This window comes from Lonchura striata, chromosome 5 (assembly GCF_046129695.1).
Source record: "Lonchura striata isolate bLonStr1 chromosome 5, bLonStr1.mat, whole genome shotgun sequence".
Classification (NCBI taxonomy): domain Eukaryota; kingdom Metazoa; phylum Chordata; class Aves; order Passeriformes; family Estrildidae; genus Lonchura; species Lonchura striata.
The window spans coordinates 32,480,106-32,500,636 of record NC_134607.1 but is presented as its reverse complement, the minus strand read 5'-3'; the positions used below and the strand labels follow the sequence as shown (position 1 = coordinate 32,500,636).

Sequence of the window (20,531 nt, the reverse complement as noted above, 5' to 3'; positions counted from 1 at the left end):
CCTGAAAACAAATAAGAATATTTAGTATTTTTTTGCTTCATAAAGCAGCAGCTCATCCAATAAAATTCTAACTATTTTAGGCACTGCCAGAAAACGTCAGTCAGTGGCACAGGAGTTATGCAGATTGTCAAGCTGATCAAGCTCAATCAGTATCATAGATTTACACATAAAACCACAAACTTGACATCAGTTTTACCCTTTTTATTTTGTGAAGATGTTCTTTCCATCTTCATTTAAATTAAGTCCAAGGAATTTAAATATAGTATTTAAACAGAAGTACCTGCTGTCATATATCATCAGCAAAAGGGATGTTGATTTGTTAGCTTTAAATAAAAAATAATAATAATTTTAAAAAAATTCTTCCCAGCTGTTTCTTTCTCTACACTGTTATGTGTTTAACCTGACAGTTTACACAGCAATAGAATGCACAGATGTGTTTCCCAGGGTAATTTACACCAGTACATCAAATGAGCAATTGCTGCATGTCTTGACCTCTTACTCACAGCACTTTCCTCCACCAGTCATGCTAGCTATGAATCTTCAGTCATTTCCCAGATGAAATTTGCTTTTCTTCCCTAGTTTTGCCACATATTTGAAGTGCAAAGAGAAGACCCAAACCACTGAGAGTCCCTGAAGATGCAAGAAGGTTCATGGCTCTGTGCTGTGGAGGGGCTGTAGACACACATCTGGTGAATAACAGAGGAAAGAAGGTGTATCAACTCCTGACACCTCCTGGAGTCTTTGAAAACTTTTTGTGGGGGTTTCTGGGTCTATAAGTGTGCAATCCACCAAACAAAGTGAACCTGGCTCCTTTGTTTTGTTATTCGTTGAAACTATCAGTCCTTGTTCATCAAAGCTCCCTGTGAAATTTAAAAAGTAGTGGGAAGATCTCATGCCCAGGCCCTGCTTAGTTTGCATGTGGCTGCTCAGTGGATTTCGGGAAGTAACAATTAGGAGGACAATGGATAAAGGAGGAAACTGGAGACATTAACTAACAGCTGTGAATCACAACTTACACAGCTTTCTTTTCCATAATTAATTGAAGGAGCAGGCACAATGCACATTGACTTGGAAATGTGGTCCAAAGACAAATTTGGTGCATGTAAATCCTTTTCCACTGCCCTTTCTTACCTGAGAGATTTGATCTTAGTCAGGAGTGAAAGTTGTGAATTGTTACAAGGGATAGTTTGGTATTTTTTGGCAGTGAGGGAGTAAAGAAAAATATTAAAGGATAATCACATCACATGGAGGAGGTAGAAGTCTGGTGAAGTTAATAAAACATGGGCTTCAAATAGGTAGCAGAAAGTCACTGTAAGACACACAAACGTAAACTTGCAATTAGAAATTATGATTTAGCATCCTGTAACCCATACTACATTTCTGTATGATAGATAAAGAAATTAATGTTATGAAACTGTTTCATTAAATTATTCATTGCAGAGTATAAACTGATTCTGTGACATCTTCTCAAGGAAGCAATCCATATATGTGTTCAACATGCTTGAGGGCAAATACTTCTTAGATAAGTTGTACTTCTCTAATACAGTAATGATGGTTTATATTATGGCTCTTGTAATTATGATCTCAAAAACCATGTATCTGCAATTTACATGCTTTAGTAATTATTAGGGGACATCATCATCTATTTTCCCATATCACTCTGTTGCTAGAATTGCCCTAGAACAGGCATAAAAAGAATAACACTGAAGGTTATTCAGTAGTCAAAGTCAATGAGCATTTATACACTTAGATATTTCTCTCTAGAAAAAACTTACATAATTTAAAAGTATCTAGTATCTAACCTCTCTCCATCAAATTTATGGACATACAAGTAAATACTTTATCTATAATTATGCCAGTGATAGAACACAATGAAAATAATTTTACTATTTTAGAATATTCATATTCAAATGTTGAATCATTTTAGAATATTTTCTTCTGTTTGCTTTGCTTGTGTCCTTAATATGCTACAATGTTAATGATATTTAGATTCTGTTTAACCAATACTTATCATTTGAGGTCCAAGATAAGGACAAAGTAATTATTCATCATTAATTAAAACAGTGATCATCTTGTTGGAGAGGGGGTGTCATCAACACTTCAAGGTCCTGTTAGGCTTCTGGTTTTAATATAATATTTTTTTTATTGCTATTTTGCAGATTTGGTGTACGGATATTATAGACAACAGAGGAAATTGGTTGAAGAGATTGATTGGTCATATACAGGTAAGAAAACTGTCTATTGAATAATTTATTTCACTTTGATACTTTGTGTTGTTACAATTTTAAGAGCCTCATGTGTCTGTATACCACTTACCATATGCTTAAACAATTGCTGAAGTGTAGGAAATGGGATCTGAAAAATACAGGAACTTTACAATAGGAGAGTATTTTCATCTATTTAGATTCATATTTTAATCTACTTAGTAATAAATTATATCTATTACTTTTGGAAAGAGAAAGTCTTCAACCTTAAAACCTCAACCTGAGACCTGACTTATTTGAAGAATGCTGGGCCAGTAAATTGTCAGGTGCTCGTTAATCATCTCCACATTATTGTTCTAGCAAATCTGAATAGCAGTCAGAAAGGCTGAAACAAGGCACAGCACATTATGTGGGAAAGAACCTATCTGTATACTGCACATGAACTTCTACCCTGTGCTTGTGAGCACTTGAGCATCCTTGCCAAGTCCCACCATGACTTTCCTAAAACTCAGTCACTTTGTCTCTCTCATTTGCACGAGTAAGAAAGATATAACCTGAAATTCTTCATGACCATTGCCTCATTAAAGAAGAACAATGGAAAATTCACAATTAACTTCCTATTTCTTGTGTATAAGTCAAGTGATTTCAGTAATACTAAAAAGGTAATTTTGTCCCAGGTGTCTTTTGCCCAACATATAGGAAGCGAATTCTTATGGATGTGTGTAGGCAATTTTAAAGTGCTCAAGTTACTGTTTCAAAAATACCAAACTACGAAAAATAAGTACTGTCAACTTTCAGTTTTTATAAATTTGATTCAAAATGTATTCGTGTAGTTAAGGAAAATTACACCATTCTTTTTATTTCTCTCACTTCTCATTTTTCAAGGCAGCTTTTATCTTCTAGTGGAAAACATATCTAACAAGTTTTAAGCCTAGAGAGAATTGAAACAGGCTAGTCATAAACTCTTCAAAATGAGATTTATAATGAAAACTCCCACTTACACAGATTGTAGTGCATAATTCAAGCATAAGATCAATCAATACTGTATTTCATGTTCAAAGTCAATCCATTTTTTAATATTGTAGTTAGAGGACTGCAGGGATAAACCGCCTGGATTCCTGGTGACCAGCAGGCAATCTTTAAAGGATAGTAAATGGGGTTTGTTTAGGATATCAGAGGATTTAGCTCTTCCCTAGGCTGCACAGAGCACCTATGCACTGTGCAGCTGCTCTAGCATCCATAGCTTCACCAGTGATGGATATTTTGTATGGAAAAATGACACAGAATTGGCATGATCCGTACCTGTTGTTTCTTTCCCTTAACTTAGGAGATGCCTGTGTGTAGTCATCTCGATTGATATCTTTTGCTCTAGTGACACCCTAGTGGGCAAAGCCTTCCTCCCCATTTAGAGCTGTACAGGAACCCTGGCTAACATCCTGCAGCTCCTGCAGCTCCTGCTCCTGCTGCATCCCACCCTGCTCCTGCTGCATCCCACCCTGCTCCTGCTGCATCCCACCCTGCTCCTGCTGCATCCCACCCTGCTTCTGCTGCATCCCACCCTGCTTCTGCTGCATCCCACCCTGCTCCTGCTGCCTTGCCGGCCCCTCTGCTGCACAAGCTCCGTGTGCCCCCAGCATTCCTAAACAGCTGACTGCATGTGTGGCCAAAAAAACTGATATTCAAAGCTTTTGGGGAGGGCTGCATGTAAATCAGGCACTCAGAGCTTAGGGCCAGCAACTGTTTGCAAGCTGAGTATTATGGGATGCTTTGCTGAAATACCAGGTAAATGGTTCATGCTGTAAGGTGGAATACACAAACCCAGCTTTCACTAATAAAAAGACAGCCTTCCTGAATGTGAAAAAAAAATTTACATATTTTAACATTGTGCTTTGGAGACACAGAGGTCTAGAGACTGAAGTATGTGGGTTTTGATCTCCTTCATTTATAATAAATAATTTTATTTATATTAAATTTTTTTTTCCTGAGGCAAGCAATATCAGGTACTGTATGTATAAGCACTGTATCTAGTACAGGCTTATGGTTGTGAGGCACAGACCAACATGCACACTTCTGAATAGATGAACTATGCTTTGCCAGTACATTTTTTCCTCAGACACCAGTTAAATTCTTATAGCCTTCTCACTGAAAGAGTGAAAGGGAAACATTTCATTGACAGTGAAAAATTATACTTAATGTGCCAATGAAGTGTTTTGAATGGGCCTGGAGATCCTGAAACTATAGAGTCTAATCCACCATGGGTTACAGAAATCCAGCTGGCTTGGTAAATAACCTGAGTCTGAGCAATGTAATTCTCTACATCTAATAGGAAATTTCAGATACACTAGCTACATTGGGTCAATATACTCCTTTACTGGGATGGTGCTGTGAGGTGAAAATAAAATGGAGCTAGAGAGTTTTAACTGTTAAAATCATCCAATTTCTAAAGGTGAAGTTTCATAATAAAGCAATTTCACATGCTGGAAATTAATGAGTCACCATCAGGTTTTGACTCTTGGATAAGTGTTTAATGAAGTCATAAATGCTCCTGGAAAGATTTTGTAATACTTCTAAGAGCACTGTTTTAAGCAATTAACAAAACCTGCATTTGCATGCATTAATTTAATCTTTTGTGTCCTGACTTTGCATGTATTTGCATAAACAAATATGTTAAAGAACTGAAAGGTGCAAGTTCTTGTTACAGATGCATCCAATATTTTCTGGAATAAGGGATGCTGAAGCTAGACCATTTGTAAAAATTACTTTATTTTAACAACCTTTGATTATATTTTTCATTAAAGCAGTCAAGGAAAATTTTTAAAATATAATGATCATTTTCAAATGGTGTCATATGGCAAAAAGTGAATCCAGCCATTTTTTGTTGAAGAAAAACCCTGGTGTACTATGAAAATTTCATTTCCTTAAATCAGTTAAATAGTAATTGCTAAGCAAAGGTCATTTAGACAATATTTAACTGTACCACTAAGTTTAGTCATTCACATATTACTTCAAAGCATAAAGCCAATAATATGAGCTTCAATTACTTTCTGTTATAGAGGTGAAAGATTTTTTTTTTATGCTTTCTTTATCTGAATTGCTTTTGACAGAAGGAATGATGTAATGTTGTTTTCTGGTTCTGATGTTTGTTTTTGTTGTTTTTTTTTTTTTTTTAACATGGCTGGTTGATACTAGTTTATCAAAGGCCTAAGTCTAAAAGTTCATATATAAAACTAGCAAGTGATACCACAATTTTTTTTTTTTTTTTTTTGTCCCCAGTGAAATGTCTTTCTGTTGGGTTTCACTCTTGGGATTTTGGTTCTTGTTCACAACAAACAAGTTATGTGCTTTAGGGGAAAAAACTACAGCTGAAATTTGTTAAAAACAAGAGATTCTAAACAGTCTTCAAGGAATTAGCAAAGCTAAGGGTTTCAAACATTTTTAAAAATATAATGTTCTATGTAAATAAATACCATGGTCAGATCAATGTTCTTTGTCTCACCATGCAGGAGTGTTATGTTCAGCCTGCACTGCCATTTATTATGTAACGCACTATTACACATTTGCTTTACAAATATTGGCAACTCTGATCTTGAGGAAAGGGTAATTTTGGTATAAACCAATTGGTCTCCAGGTATTCAAAGAACATTTTTATCATTTGCAAGCAGAATCTGAATAATATTTCCTTTTTCTCTGGGGAAAAGCATCATGAATCATAGAATCACAGTATAATTTAGGTTTGAAGGGGCCCTTGGAGATCATGTGATTCCAGCCTCAGCTCAAAGTGGAATGATCTTCAAAGCTGAAACAGGAAAAGTATTGAAAATCTCCAAAGAATGAGATGCTGCAGTTTGGTCAATGTGGTTTTTTTTGTTATTTTGAAAACATTTATATTTTTTTTTAATTCAGCTTCAATGTCTTATTGAAACTTGTGGACATTGCTTCCCACCCTTTCCTTGTGCACTGCTCTGTAGATTGCCTTCACTGAGTTCCCTCTCAGCTTAAGCTTCTGCAAACTCAGATGCCTCAGCCTCTCCTCATACATGATGTACTCCAGCCCCCAGACCACCCTCAGCAGCCCTTAGTTTCTAAATATCCATCTCATATTGGGTTCAGGAGGAAATCAAAACTGGACCCAGCATTCCCAATGTCACCACTCACTGGTGTGCAGTAGAGGGAAGAAGTCACTTCCCTCATCCTGCTGGCTCCACTCATGCTAAGGTAGCTCAGGACAGTGTTTGGCTTTCTGACTGCAAAGGCACACTGCTGACACACACATAACTCATGTCATTAGGATTATTAATTAAGATATTTCCAGACAATTTTTAATATCTGGTGTTTCTCAATAGTAATGTATAGTGATGATGCTCTTCTGGCACTTGCACCAATACTTCTCTCGATAACAATGCCTAAATGTAATGATTTCTTTCTTTTGCTCCCCTGTTGAAATAATTGAACTAATTTTGTTAAACCTGGAATTGTTACCTTTTTGTGTCTGATTCAACAGCCTCCTGGAGATATTCTCCTAGTTTATCATTCCCATTACTGTTGCTACACAGACAAAACTTCAGTTGTTATTTGAAAGACTGGGTTTGCTACCCCAAGTCTTATAAATGTGCTGTGATTGCTTCAAATGTTCATGCCTGTAGTTTGGCTCAGAAATTAAAACGGCCTTTGTTTTCAGTGGTACTGAGAAAATGCAACTTTCTTTCTTGCCCAAACAAGAGCTAATATTTTCATTTCAAATGTTCCATCATATTTCAATACTGAGGAGATTTCATTTCAAAGTCACTTCTCATGAAGTTTATGGAAAAGCAAGTTGTTGCTTATATCCATAATAATGCATGGGTGTATTTTGCTTTTCGCTCAGCCTAAAAAGTGAGCAAGGATCTACACTATCTCAGTTGTGGCTCAACAGAATGATTTTAACACTGCTAGCTAACTCTGCTTATTCTGTAAAATGTCTGCTGCTTCTGCTACCCACCGGTTCAGTCCAGGTAAAGTGGAAAAACTGAGTTTTTCTCCTCATCCTCACCCTGTCTGTCTGTTCAGCAGCCGTCTGCTGGGAGCATGGACAAGGTCAGGCATGCAGGTGCTGCTCCCTGCCCTGCAGCTAAGGTGAAGGAGAGGCTGTGCTGATGAGTTTGTGTGAGCATGGGCATGGTGCATGCTCCCTGTGAGACAGCTCCAGGAGGGACAGGCAGGGGTCTGGGTCTGGGCCATCACCTCCCAGAGTGCAGCATGATAGATGAGCCATTTGGTGAGCCAAATCCTGACAGTCAGCCTGTGTGTGAGAGTGGGATGCAGCAGCAGGAGCCTGCTGGAAGTAGGATTGAGGAGCTGCCTGCTGAACTGACTGCTTTAATGGACAGTTCTGCCAGACCAGACTGAAACATCTCCAAGAGAGCCCTGGCCAAGAGTTGATGAAACCTTTTGCTTTCAGTGGCTTGATAGAACTGTGTTCTGGGAAGATGATGCATAACAATTTAAGTTAAATTATTTTTTTCTTGTGAAATAACTACCATAGCAGTATCAGCATAACTTCATGAGAAGATCTTGTCTTTTTATGACCTCCTGCCAGATACATCATTTTGTGCTTTGCGTTCACCAGGTATAGTCATACCTGATGTGCTGTATCAGTTGTGGATAATAAAGAAAAGCCTATGCTCTTGGGCTGTGTCGGTTGCTTCAATAAAGCATGCAGCATAAGAAATGAAAATAACATACTTTCTTTTATTAACTCATAAAAGTAGTTCTGCAGGGGTCTTTTCTTTTTTAGTAGACCTCATGCTTCAGAGGCTGTCATACCTTTTCTTGCATGACAGCTCATTACATGTATTTATAACCCCCAGATCACACAGCCACTTGTGCTTCCAGTATTTTGTCACTAAATTCACAGGATCACTAATTAAAAAGCCTACTGCACTGTTAGTGGTTTTGGAAACCTTATGATTCCACAGCAGAAATTACAGAGTTATGCATCTGTTTGCATCCAAGGGACAAGGTGTTCTCAAGTGAAAAGCCACATGCTGGCATTTCTGGCTATCAAAAAATACGTTTTAAGGTATCTCAGTGAACTGAATCAACAGCACAAAGCATGTTATTCAACACAAAGAAGATGTCTATTCAGTGTATTTGTGGATTTTGAATTAATATAAAATGATATGGTTCAAAAGTCTGTTTACAATAACCTTTCTTTTCAATTAAGAAAGCTAATCTTTGGCCTGTAGAAAGCTATTAGCAGCAAAATGGAATTTATTTAGCTTTTATTCAGTAATATTTCCAGGGTAAACTGAGTGGAATATTTTCAAGGGATTTTGGGGGAGGAAGTAAGAGAATTGGACACCAAATACATGGAATTTTCAAAGTTGGATGCTTGTAGGACAGGTGTGAAGAATGGCATGTTGTTATTTATATTTGTCTCATCACTGATAAATTATAGCATTTTTATTTCAATTAATATTAAAGTGATCAATTTGCCAAAGTTTCCTTTGAAGAAACTCAGATAAGACTGTTCCTTCCTCCGTTTCAGCCCTCTAATGCTATAAACAAAGAAAAGCATTTTCACAAAGTGCACAGCAACTTCTGAGCATCATTCAGAATTTTCAATTGGCAGGTTGGCTTCTGAAGTACAGAAGTCTGAGATATTTGCATCGTGTGGCACTGCTGTTATGCCAAGGTCTGTTCAGGGGTCAGAAAGATGTAGAAATTTCCCATTAAGTAAATTCATTTGGAAATTAAAAGCTTTTTGAGGAGTGCTGTCTTTGGGAATATACCAAAGTCAAATGGAAAAGGCAAATTTTGAATATTTCACAGCAGACTGCATCCTGTGGTTAAGGCTCTTTGCCCTTCAAAATGATCATAAAGGTATCCTTATGCACATACTACTGAATGATTTCTCATGTACTAGTGCATTCAATCTATGCTGCAGTAGGAAGGTTACGTTCTTGGGGATCACTTTCTTGCCAAATGCACAGATTATTACTTTGAGGTCATCACTTCCATATCACCTCTATCCAATTAGCTTTGGACTTCCTTACTGACATTTTTACTCTGCAGCTATTCTGCTATATTTATAACAGGTTTTGATTTTTCCCTGATGAATTCAAACTCCATTCATTTCAGTATGCACAGTCTGATAATACCTAATAAATAATTCTGTGGAATTTACTCACAAATTTGAAGCCATTCTTGATCTTGCTGTATCTCATTAATTCAATAGATATCAAACCCTTCTAGGTAGATTTTCTGTGTAATGTTCTTTAACCCATAAACATTAAAGCAGTCCCCCAAAGGGACAAGTCTATGAGAGAAGGAAGATAAAAGGTACATAAAGGATCCTGAGCAGGAGGGGACAGTGGAATGTTATAACTTCTTTTCCTACAAAAAAAAAAATATTCTAAAACTTTTCTATTTGAGAAACTAGGGAAAACCATCAGCATTTCTGTCTTGGAATAATCAGCATTTGCCACTAGGTTTATCAGTTGAACTGTTCCCTCAATCATTTGAATGCCAGAACCATAGAATTTCAGTTCTTAGCATCTCTTCCAGCTGTGAAAAGTGCACAAGCCCTTTTTTGTTTTTGAAAAGCCAGGCCTCTCTGCATACATATTTAGCTGGTTCCTGCTATGCTTGAACGGTTGTGCTTGCAACAAACTCTTTCTGCTCTCTTCCTGTCAGAATCTGTGGTATTGATGATTCCAAGATTGTAAAAAGTCTCTGTCTTTCTGCCCCGTTGCCAAAGAAGAAGCCATAATTCATCTGTGCTGGTTTTCAAGGTTGTTTATTCTTGCTTATCTCTGACATGTTCTGCTGCCCTGCCGCAGGTCTGTCCTCCAGGGCAGTGTGGGGCTCTGCCCCTCAGTGGGATGTTACAAACATTATATACCAGAAACTACCTGTGCTATATTTACAATAATGTGCCAATATCTATCATCTACATTGAACAGTGTGTTCCCAGCCTAAACCAATAGAAAAATGCCAATACTACAGTGAAACATGGAGGGCATGAAGAAGGAGAAAAAGGACAAGACACACCCAATTTCTTCCATCTTGTCCCCTTTGGACCCCTAATCTAGAATCCTAAAATTTTACTTTTGCACTCATGCCAGACTTAATTATTACTTATATCAAACACTCAGAGCTTGTAATTCATCCTGTAAGATTGAAAACTCTTCCATGGACAGAGATCAGAGACAGTGTCTCTGGGGGCTCTGTACAGGGGGGTTCCTAGACCTGCCAGGGCAGCCAGAGGGAAGCCCTGGATTCCCACATCTTCCAAGAGCTTTCTTTATAAGAGAGTAAACTGTGGCTTGATCTGATATTGCCTGGCATTGATCCTGCTTTGGGAGACACAGAAACAATTGACTTGTCTTCTTTCATCCTGTATCATAGAAGCTGCATTTGAAACCTAAGCTGTTTTCCCTCTGTCAGTGTCTCCTCTGTCAGTGCACTTTATCTGATGAAAACTGTGTTAACAAGAGATGTTTTCAAAGGTAGTTACGAAAATTAAGGTATTAAAAATGTAAAAGCAAAGAGAGGGATAATGTGTTCAATGCTAGAAAAAGGAAAGAATCATTTACATGTAAGGACTTGGAAATTTGTTTCCCAACTTCTGAAACTTCCTTGGCTGTGTAAGGAGCCAATTCAGGGCTTGAGTGCTCAGCTATAAACTGATTGCAATTATTTTTACTGTGTTAGTGGTATAAACAAGCCCAGAACAAAAAATACCTGATTTTTTTTTAATTACCTTGCATGAGTAACTGAAAGGGAAGAATTGAAAAAAAAAAATATTGTTGCTGGAGTATTTACAAATACTGGTAAAATTATTAATAAATTCTCCTGTTTCAAAATAGAGTGGATTTTCTGCTTGCATGTACATGTTTTGACCACTTTGCATATACACAGCACAATATGATCAATCTCTGTTATATTTTTTCCTGTTGTTTTTCAGGAAAGCAAATATTCATGGTTGGATTTCTAGTCAGTGAAAAATTACAAGCTAAAAGGTTTTTTCTTATTATTCAAATGTAATTTCTTGAAAACTAGCTTCACAGTAGGGCTGTGGTGTGTGTGAACAGAGGAACACTAGCACATTACTTGTTTAATCTGTATCTCACTTGCTTTCTAAGTATCCAAAACAGATGGAAAGTGACTGGCACAAACAGGCAAGAGAGACAATATGTAATATATATTCTTAAGGAACAGGAACATACTTTTAAAAAGGCAAGCATTCATTTTTTTTTTTCAGCTGTAAGTACCCACTTCACACAGTTCAGTACATTACCATGGATAATATTTACCAACACATTTAGCCACCAAGATGAGATCTGTACACCTGCCAGCCCTAATGTGATGTGTATCTGATCAAAATGAGAGCAGTACTTGCTCTCAGTTGTGAAAGCAACTGATGATAATCTGTTGCAGTGGGTTGATCACACATCATTGAAATAATTTGTTTTTTCCTTAGAAAAGCTGTGGAGCATGTGCTAAGAAGAGCTTTTCTGGATGACTTCCTCTGTCTCCTCACTTCCTCCCATTCTCAAAAGAAATCTTCCTATCCTTTCTATTTTACACTTTGTCATATTGCTTTAGTTCTTCTCTTAAGTACAGCCACAACTTGTTTCCCTTTTGCATTACAAAATTCTCCTTTTTCCCACTATCAAAAAATCATGGTCGGTTTGTTGCCTACTTCTCCCTGACATTCTTAGTAGCTCCACTGTCAGTTTGCCACTTTATCTCCTGTGTTTCCAGGAAAAACTTTCCTCCCGAGTCACTAATGGAGAAAGAGCTGGCTGAGTGTTTCCATGACTATCCTGCAGTCTCTCCCAGCTGCCTTTTCCAAATGTCAGAGCCACTCTCCAGCGTGGTTACCATGGTGCCTTCAGCTGGCATGCCAAGGGTTCACAGAGCCAGCACACCCACTGCACGTTTTATAGGAACATACCAGGATGGAAGGCTCTTACTTGCTGTGTCACAGTCAAATAGAATGTATCAAAAGGTACTTCTTGGTGCATATTCTTTCTAAAATTGGCTCCAATTTAGTAGCATAAAACCCATTCAATCAATTAAGGATATTCTCTTTGTCCCTTTGTTTATGAGGGTAGTGGTACATCTATAGATGTGTTACAAGTTACATACATAAACCTGCTGGTGAGTTGCCAGGTCAACAGGTCATAAATGTAAGTGCTGCTGGAGAACAGTGAGACTTGTACTGTGATATATTCATTAACTATCTTCTATAAAAAGATTTTAAGGTGTTTTTCTTTTCCTTATAATTTATTATTCAATTTCAAATACTGTTATTAGCAAAAGAAACTTTTCATCAATATGGCTTCCTGACATGAAAGCCAATACAAATAAAGTATATTCTGCATCCCACCATTGGAAAACACAATTTTTTAAACCTCAGGTTCATAACTAGCAATCTGTTGATAGATTAGTAGTTGAAATAACAAAATCCTTTTAAAATGACCACAGATTTTAAAGTTTACTTTGAAATTCCATGCAACTGAGTCATATTGTTGTTTGTAAAATTTGTCTTTGTTCCAAATAATAAGCCATTAGTAAGTTTTGTTCCAGTCCTTGTTTCAGGTTAAGTTGGTCATATTCTCTTAAACAGTTAGATAGAACTGCAAGCATATTTCAGGTGATTATAAAATAAGAGCTCTGAACTACAGTGTACTTTGATCTATCTCCTTGATAGATGTTTTATAGAAACAAAATATTCTTCTCCCAGTTGTTCAACTTTAGTTGTTGTGAATAAAGTGGTATTTTCCAGTGCGATTAGCTCCTTTGACTGAATGTCAGGATTTTGTTATTGATACCATATATGAACTCCCCAACTTCAACAGTGCTGCTACAGGCAATCATGCCATCTAACTCTTACACAAAATTAATTGAAATCTGTTTTAAAAATAGTTGTAATATTTTGCTTTATAGTTTTACTGAAAGACTATCTCAGAAACCCATTCTTGACTTTTCATGAAATGATAGAATAATTTACACTGGAAAAGACCTTTAAGATCATTGAGACCAGCTGTTAACTACACTGCCAAGTCCCCACTAAACCATGTCCCTTAAGCAACACATCTATTGAATACAGCTAGGGATGGTAACACAGCCACTTCCCTGAGTAGTCTTTTCCAGTACTGGATAACCCTTAGGATAAGGAATATTTTTTCTAATAGCCAATTTGAACATCCCCTGATGCAACTTGAGGCTATTTCATCTTGTCCTGTCACTCGTTACCTTGGAGAAGAGACTGACCCCCACCTGGCTCCAGACTGCCTTCAGGGACTTGAAGAGTGATAAGTTCTACCTTCAGCCTCATTTTCTCCAGAATAAACACACTCAGCTCACTCAACTGTTTCTCCTCAGACTTGTGGTCCAGTCTGTTCAGCAGCTTCATTGCCCTTCTCTGGATACGCTCCAGCACCTCAATGTTTTTCTTGTAGTGAGGGGCCCAAAACTGGACACAGGATACAAGCTGTGGTCTTCTCCAGTGCCAGGTGCAGGGGGACACTCCTCGCCTGGTCCTGGCTACTCTCTTTCTGATGCAGGCCAGGATGCCATTGCCCGTCCTGGCCACTTGGGCACATGGATCATGTTCAGATGGCTGTCAACCAGCACCCCAGGTCCTTTTCCACTGGGCCACAGCCTGGAACATTGCATGGGGTTGTTATGACCCAAGGCCAGGACTTGGCACTTTGCCTTGTTGAACCTTATCCAGTTGCCCATTGATCCAGCCTCTCCAAATCCCTCGGAGAGCCTTCCTGACCCTCAGCAGATCAATAGTCTGGCCCCAGCCTGGTGCCATCTGCAAACTGACTGAGGGTGCACTTGAGCTCTTCATTCACATGCTTGGTTAAGATCTTAAATGGAACTGGCCCCAGTACTGAGCCCTAGGGAACCCCACTTGTGACTGGCTGCCAGTTTCACCACCAGTTTTTGTACCTGGCCATCCAGCCAAACTGATTTGGATTTCCAAACTAGCTGTATTAGCAGACTGTTGAGATAATCTGGTTTTTCTGGTAAAATTGATTGTTTTGTATCTTTGTTCTTTAGGGAGTGTCTATTGGCAAAATTTGCCTGCACTGATATCCCTTTCCTGTTAGTTTTTTAAGTTAAACCACAATAATCTGGTATCTTGTCCCCCTTTGATTGTGGCATTAGCTTTTTCTGCTCATTTATTTTTCATCTAAGATTATTTTGTCTTAAAACAGCATCTCATGCACTAATCCTACATTAATTGTCCCCAGAACTTTTTGCAGAGACATTAATGCTTCATTATCTTTACTAGGAGTAGCTCTAGCATGGTTAGAGCTTCAGTACACACCTGTCTTTCCATCAATTTACAGACCTCTGAGACTGTCAGACTTTTCCCCTGTTTCTCCTCCTGCCCCATGTTTTTCCTATGTTGAGATTCTTATTAGTAACAAAAACTCCCGCTACTGTCTAAATGTACCACTTTACAAATTGCATTGTTGAATTTCATGTCATATTTAATACTGTTTTTCTCGAGGACAGCTGTTTTTCTCATATGCTATACTGGACCTCCTTGTGATGGTGTTTTCACATGTCATGTCATCAGCAGGTGAAATTGGCAAAACTGAGAATCTCCAGAACTTCCTGCACACACACAGCCTAGTACTTCCTATTTACTGCTGCTTGCTATTTTTCTTTTACCACTGTGAAAGTGCTGAGTTGTTAATGCTGGGTGATAATAGTAACAAGATAATATGGTAACAGGTTGGTATATTTACTGATCTATTCAGCACCATTAAAAAATTACAGATTTTCTGCTTTTACTGACACTTTTAGCCTTCCTTCCTTCCTTCCTTCCTTCCTTCCTTCCTTCCTTCCTTCCTTCCTTCCTTCCTTCCTTCCTTCCTTCCTTCCATGTTCTATAGCCTAGGTGAAATATCACTTATGACATAAAGTTTGTTTCCAGTTCAAGCATCACTACATTGATTTATACTCTAAAAATAAATGGTTATGTGAATATTTAATATACAGTTAGTACCTTTATTATGCTATTACCCACAGATAAACCTCTTTGATAAATTCCTATGTAAATAACATTTAAATTATTGCTAAGTAGATACACAATTTTACAACTGCTACTAATTACCTATACTCAGTTTTCAAACTTTAGTGTTACTGCCTGAACTAAAGCCAACTGAAATCAATGAAAAATATATCCCTCAACATAAAATTAAACTACAGTTCAGTCCTACCTTATAGTTACAACTTATTTATATCACATTACCAGTGGAGTGTATTTCTAAACAAAATTTTTATGTATGGATCTTAGCAATGATGGAGCAGGTAGGAAAAATACTGAGAAATTGAATGCAAATCTTTATTCTACTTTCAGTGTGCAAAAATTATCAGATTACTCTAAAAATTATCATAGCAAAACAAGGAGTATTTGGCAATTAGGTGAGGAATCACTTCATAATACCCAACTGCAATTAGCTGTTGCCATGCAGACCCCTCATTGTTTTACATTCCAAGAAAAATTACTAAAAAAAGCTAATCTTATTATCTTTATTCTGCCAAGTCAATCATCAGTGAAAATTGATGTTGATGTTAAATTGTCATGAAAGTTCATATTTGGCACCTCTCTAAGATGAACAGCTAAGTTTGCACTTTCCAGAGCTATTGCTGTAGACTATGGTAGTACGAGATCCAAAATAATGCAAGCAAATACAGCTTTTTCTACACAATCAAGAATTATGTAGATTTTTACAAAGTTTATGTTAATGTGAGAATACAAAATAATTTCATAAATCCTTTCAAGACATATGCAAGAAATCCCCCTAGATGTGATCTTCACTATTTTTACTAACATCTCAGTTAACAGAAGGGGGCACATTTGCAAATTCATGGAAGGCATCATGCTGGGAGTTGCAAGAATTTTGGGTGACATAATAAGAATTCAAAATGTACTTGAGAAATGTTCTGAAATTAATTGAATAGAATTTGTCAATAAAGTAATAACAGCAAGCATAAATTACTCCCACCAGGAAAGAAAATCAAACATATAGATGCAAAATGGGTAGTGGCTGGTTAGGTGGCTGTATGGCAGTTAGCCATAATTGCATCTGAATTAACAATATGTTGTCATTGCAGAAAAGGCAGTCCCATTTTGAGGTGAATTAACAGGAATGATGTATAAGGCATGGGAGGCAATTATTCTGCTCTACTTGTCGCTAGGAATATTTCAGCTGTACTTCTGTATTTATCCTTGGGCTACACACTTCTAGAAAAGACAGTGACAAATTGAGAGAAGGTGCAGAGAAGAACCAAAAAGAATGATTGGTGTCTAAGAAAGCCCAAAATCCTTGGAAGATAACTGAAGAAAATAAGTTAGTGTAGAAAAGGGGGCTAGGATAATATTTTTCAAATATTTAAAAGCTGTCAGTTGTTCTCAGTTCCACTGAAGTGACAAGGTTGAATCAGTTTAATACGCAGATGAAAAGGCTGAGGTGCAATCATAGGAAAATATAACTGTAAGAGTAGCTCCATTCAGGCTGCTTAGGAAGGCTGTGGAATCCCTCCTATTAAAGTTATTTCCAAAACATGGGGAAGAGAAGCATTAGTGAGAGATTATTAAATCTGATTAAACTTTATCCTGTAATGAAGGAAAGTACTCAGATGACCTTTCAGTCTTGCACATCTGTGATGCTTTGGGGCAATGTAAGACCCAATTTAATCATCTTTCAAACAGCACCTCATGTCTACGTCGTTGCTTAGACAAAGAGAATAATATCAACCATTCCTGAAATTACCCAGATATTCAAACCTTCATGACTTTGTTAATCATTAAACATTTGTCTGAGAAAATTGTTTTCTATGCTGGGTGAATTCCTCAGTTTTGACATTTTGAGGCTGTGGGAGGAGGGGCTGCAGGGAGTATTCAAGACAAAATTATATGGTTTTTTACAAAGAGATACAGAAAAATGTGCAAGTTCTCTCTTCTGGGAAAAAATAAAAAGGCACATTATTTCTCTGAAAGCCCGATACATCCTTATTTTGGATCTGGATTCTGGAAGGATGAGGCAGCTTTTATTTTATCAACTCAGTTTCTGTATAAGGCAAGTTTTTATTGGGCAAGCTCTTGACACCATGCCCTGACATAAAATATTTGTTGAAATAATTTAATGTTACCTGGGTGATTTAGACTACTGTAATAATTTTGAATGGAATTTTAGTAGAATCCAGTAGGATGGAAACCTCTGTCTGTGATAAGTAAATTCTTAAGTCACTCAGACTTGTTTCTGGGCCTTGCCTGATTTGTATCTACAATTCAAATTTAACATTGAAGATTTCTTGTAACTCTAAGTTCATAACTTTTTGTGGATTTTATCAATCACTTACACTTCCAAAACTTTTGGATGCCTTTTTGAAATCCAAAATAATTTGCTTTTCTTTGGACATTTGTTGCAGACAATTTAAGATTAAATGGATTTAATTTGATTTAATTTTCTATCTCTTGGACTACTGCAAGCCTGAAGTCAGAACAGTGAAGACAGGCAGTATTTCCTTTCTTGTCCACTTAGCAGCTGGGATCATCAGGACTGTCAGCAGCTGGAATGTATTGACTTCTCTGTTGGAGGAGCCTGAGGGTTGAGTAGTCTGCATTTGTACTGCTTTTATCCTGTTCTGCATTTGTGTGCCTTGTGGACTAGCAGGGCCCTATTTCACAGAGCCTACAAATAGGTGAGTCACCTGTTCACTCAACTAGTAGTTTCTACTGGCTGCTTTGTATTTGCTCTAGCATTCACATTTTCTTAATGAGATAATATGAGAAATCAGCTTTTCCAGCCTGCTGTCTCAGAACACCTCCAACAGCTTCCTTCAGCAGTATCACTGTGCATCACTAGTGCTCACACATTTGCTGTTAGTGAATCACTTTCTTTTATGTCACACTCTTGCTTCCTCCCTAGCTGAAACATTCCTTATAATATTCTCAGAGGTAGCTGCACTGGGGTGTATGATAAATCCATGTCTCTGTGAGGATAATGTTAGATTTCTTTTTTGTGTCATAATGATGCTGCATAATGGAGCCAGAACTTATGCCTAGAGATGGAATAGTTACAAACAAAACCAACCCAACAATAGCAGATCTAGAAAAAAACAATTGTAGTCACTTTTTAAAATGTCAGGCTTGCATCCACATATCCTTGCAAATTTTTTGTATATGTTCTTTAAAAACACAAACTACTTTCTGTTCTCTGAGCAGCCCAGAGCACTGACATGACCCTGTAAATTTTTTGCATGGTTTTATTGCAAACCGGTACATTAGAGGAGTACATGTAAGCAGATGCCCTTTTAGCCTAAGATACATTTGTAAATGAAATTAGGACCTGATTCTAGCTAAGTAGTCCCTTGAGGTTACTGGGAACTTAAGACACTGTAATTTACAGGTCTATGCACTTTGCTGATTTGAAGGCAGAGGTGCAGTCAGGAAAAAAATGTGTCTGTCACTTCCAAAACATCTTTCTTCTTCCCTCTGATGTATTCTTATAACCATGGAGTGACTCTTCTAGTTGTTGGGAATCACTGGGGTATCTTCTGATAGCAGAGCACAGAAGTGCTGGTATGTATGAGGAGCAGGGCTGTCTGTCTCTGCATAAGTGCATCATGTTCATCAGGCTCAAGTATCACTTGTCTCCTTCTTTATTTTCAAATTAAGCATCCACAGCTATTAATTAGTTAAAGTGAAATGAAATACACAATCAAGCAATACTTGTCCATTAGAAATGCCCCTCAGGAATACATTTGGTTTTCTTTTTACATATTTGTGATCTCCATGTTGCCCATTCCCCATAACTTTGCAGCTTAGGGTCTACAAAGTGGCAGGCACTTACATGAACTGAAACTTGTCTTATCTAACCTTGTACAGCTCCTTTCTTCTTCCCACAACATGGTGCAATTTTCCTGCAAATTAGCACAGCTCACTGGAAGGCAAAAGGCAAAAACAAGACCTAAAAGAACTTCAGTCTGTTCCCTTGTCTTCCTTCCCCTACCCTAAATGCTGAAACCACAAGGTGAAGTCAGACTCCTTTTCAGCTTGAGAGCAGAAGTCTTTTGCTGCCCAGAGCCCGCAGCAGCCCAGCCTTCTTGGAAAGAATGGACACTTCTCTCTTTTACTGCTTAGGCCTTTTCTCAATATCCTGGCATAACTCTTTCAGGAAGAATAAACCTAAAAATTCAAGTCACTGCTTTCTCAACCAGTGCTCTAATAACTAGTGCAGATGTAGTGGAATATAATCTGTGGCAGTCATTCCCATTGCTATTAAGAAAAAACTGATTGGACATTTGGACTGACCTTTGAAAGGTGCCTGCCTTCAATATAACCAGTGAAGAGAGAAAGGCAATTAATTTATGAACTCTGGCTCTCCCCTTCAAGTCCTTTTGCCTTTGGCTGCATCGTGTGTTTTACCAGATGCATTAGATATATTGCATTGAGCCTGTGCACTGCTGCAGAGAGATGGCCAGAAACTTCTGCCCATGTTTCCCCTCAGTTCCTTCTTTTTGTTTGAATAAAACAATGGCATATGGATGCTCATGAGAAAGCATCCTCTAAAAATAGACAATGTGATGTCAAATGACAAATGCACTCCTTCGAACCAAGTAATCTGATTTCTTGAAAATGACTGACCAGGTTTTGATTTTGCAACGAGCATCCTTTAAATGCTATGCAGGGCAGAAAACCTGCAGTTCAAATGCCAACATCTTATGTAGAAATGCAGCTTATGCAATCTTGAAATTACTAAATATTTCTCAGAATTTATTTATATACTCACTTTTTGGTTTTCCTCCTCTGCTTCAATTAAGGTTGTTTTTACATTCCACAGCTCATGTAGGAGGCTATGCAAGAAGTTAGTAATAAAATATTAATGTCGTCGTCCCACAGGACATATTGTTTATACCATCACAGATGCAGTTTACATCTCAGATCAATAGAGCAATTTTTAAAAACCTCTTTTGAAAAAAGCAATTAGAGTATGATTATAGTTGTCCACAGTAGTTATATCATACAGCAAATTAGGAAATATATGTCAGGACTCATTATACTAATAGGAGTCTGGTAAGATTTTTAAACAATGTAAGTAGATGCCAGATTTGCAAACTGATGACCCTTTTTTATACAATACTCTCAGTGAGGAGGAGAGAACAAAAATATTGTTGACTTGAGAATGGCTGTAAAGTTAATGCTTCACAGGAGCCCAGAACATTAATGACCCTTCTTGAATGCAAGTTCTCCCTTTCTTTAGCTCTCTCATAAGCCACTCATTAGCCACTGCAGCTGAAAATTGGCAA

General features: G+C 37.6%; 1 protein-coding gene across 6 annotated transcripts in view; it reads left to right on the top strand.

Annotated features, from left to right (window-relative positions):
* The window catches only part of PTPRZ1 (protein tyrosine phosphatase receptor type Z1), a 131,974-nt gene that overhangs the window by 38,083 nt on the left and 73,360 nt on the right, over positions 1-20,531 (top strand). For all 6 annotated transcript variants that reach the window (XM_021553447.2, XM_021553445.3, XM_021553446.3 and 3 more), the window contains exon 2: positions 2,160-2,225. In XM_021553447.2, coding sequence (XP_021409122.2) covers positions 2,160-2,225 — 66 coding nt within the window. The remainder of the gene's footprint in view (positions 1-2,159; positions 2,226-20,531) is intronic.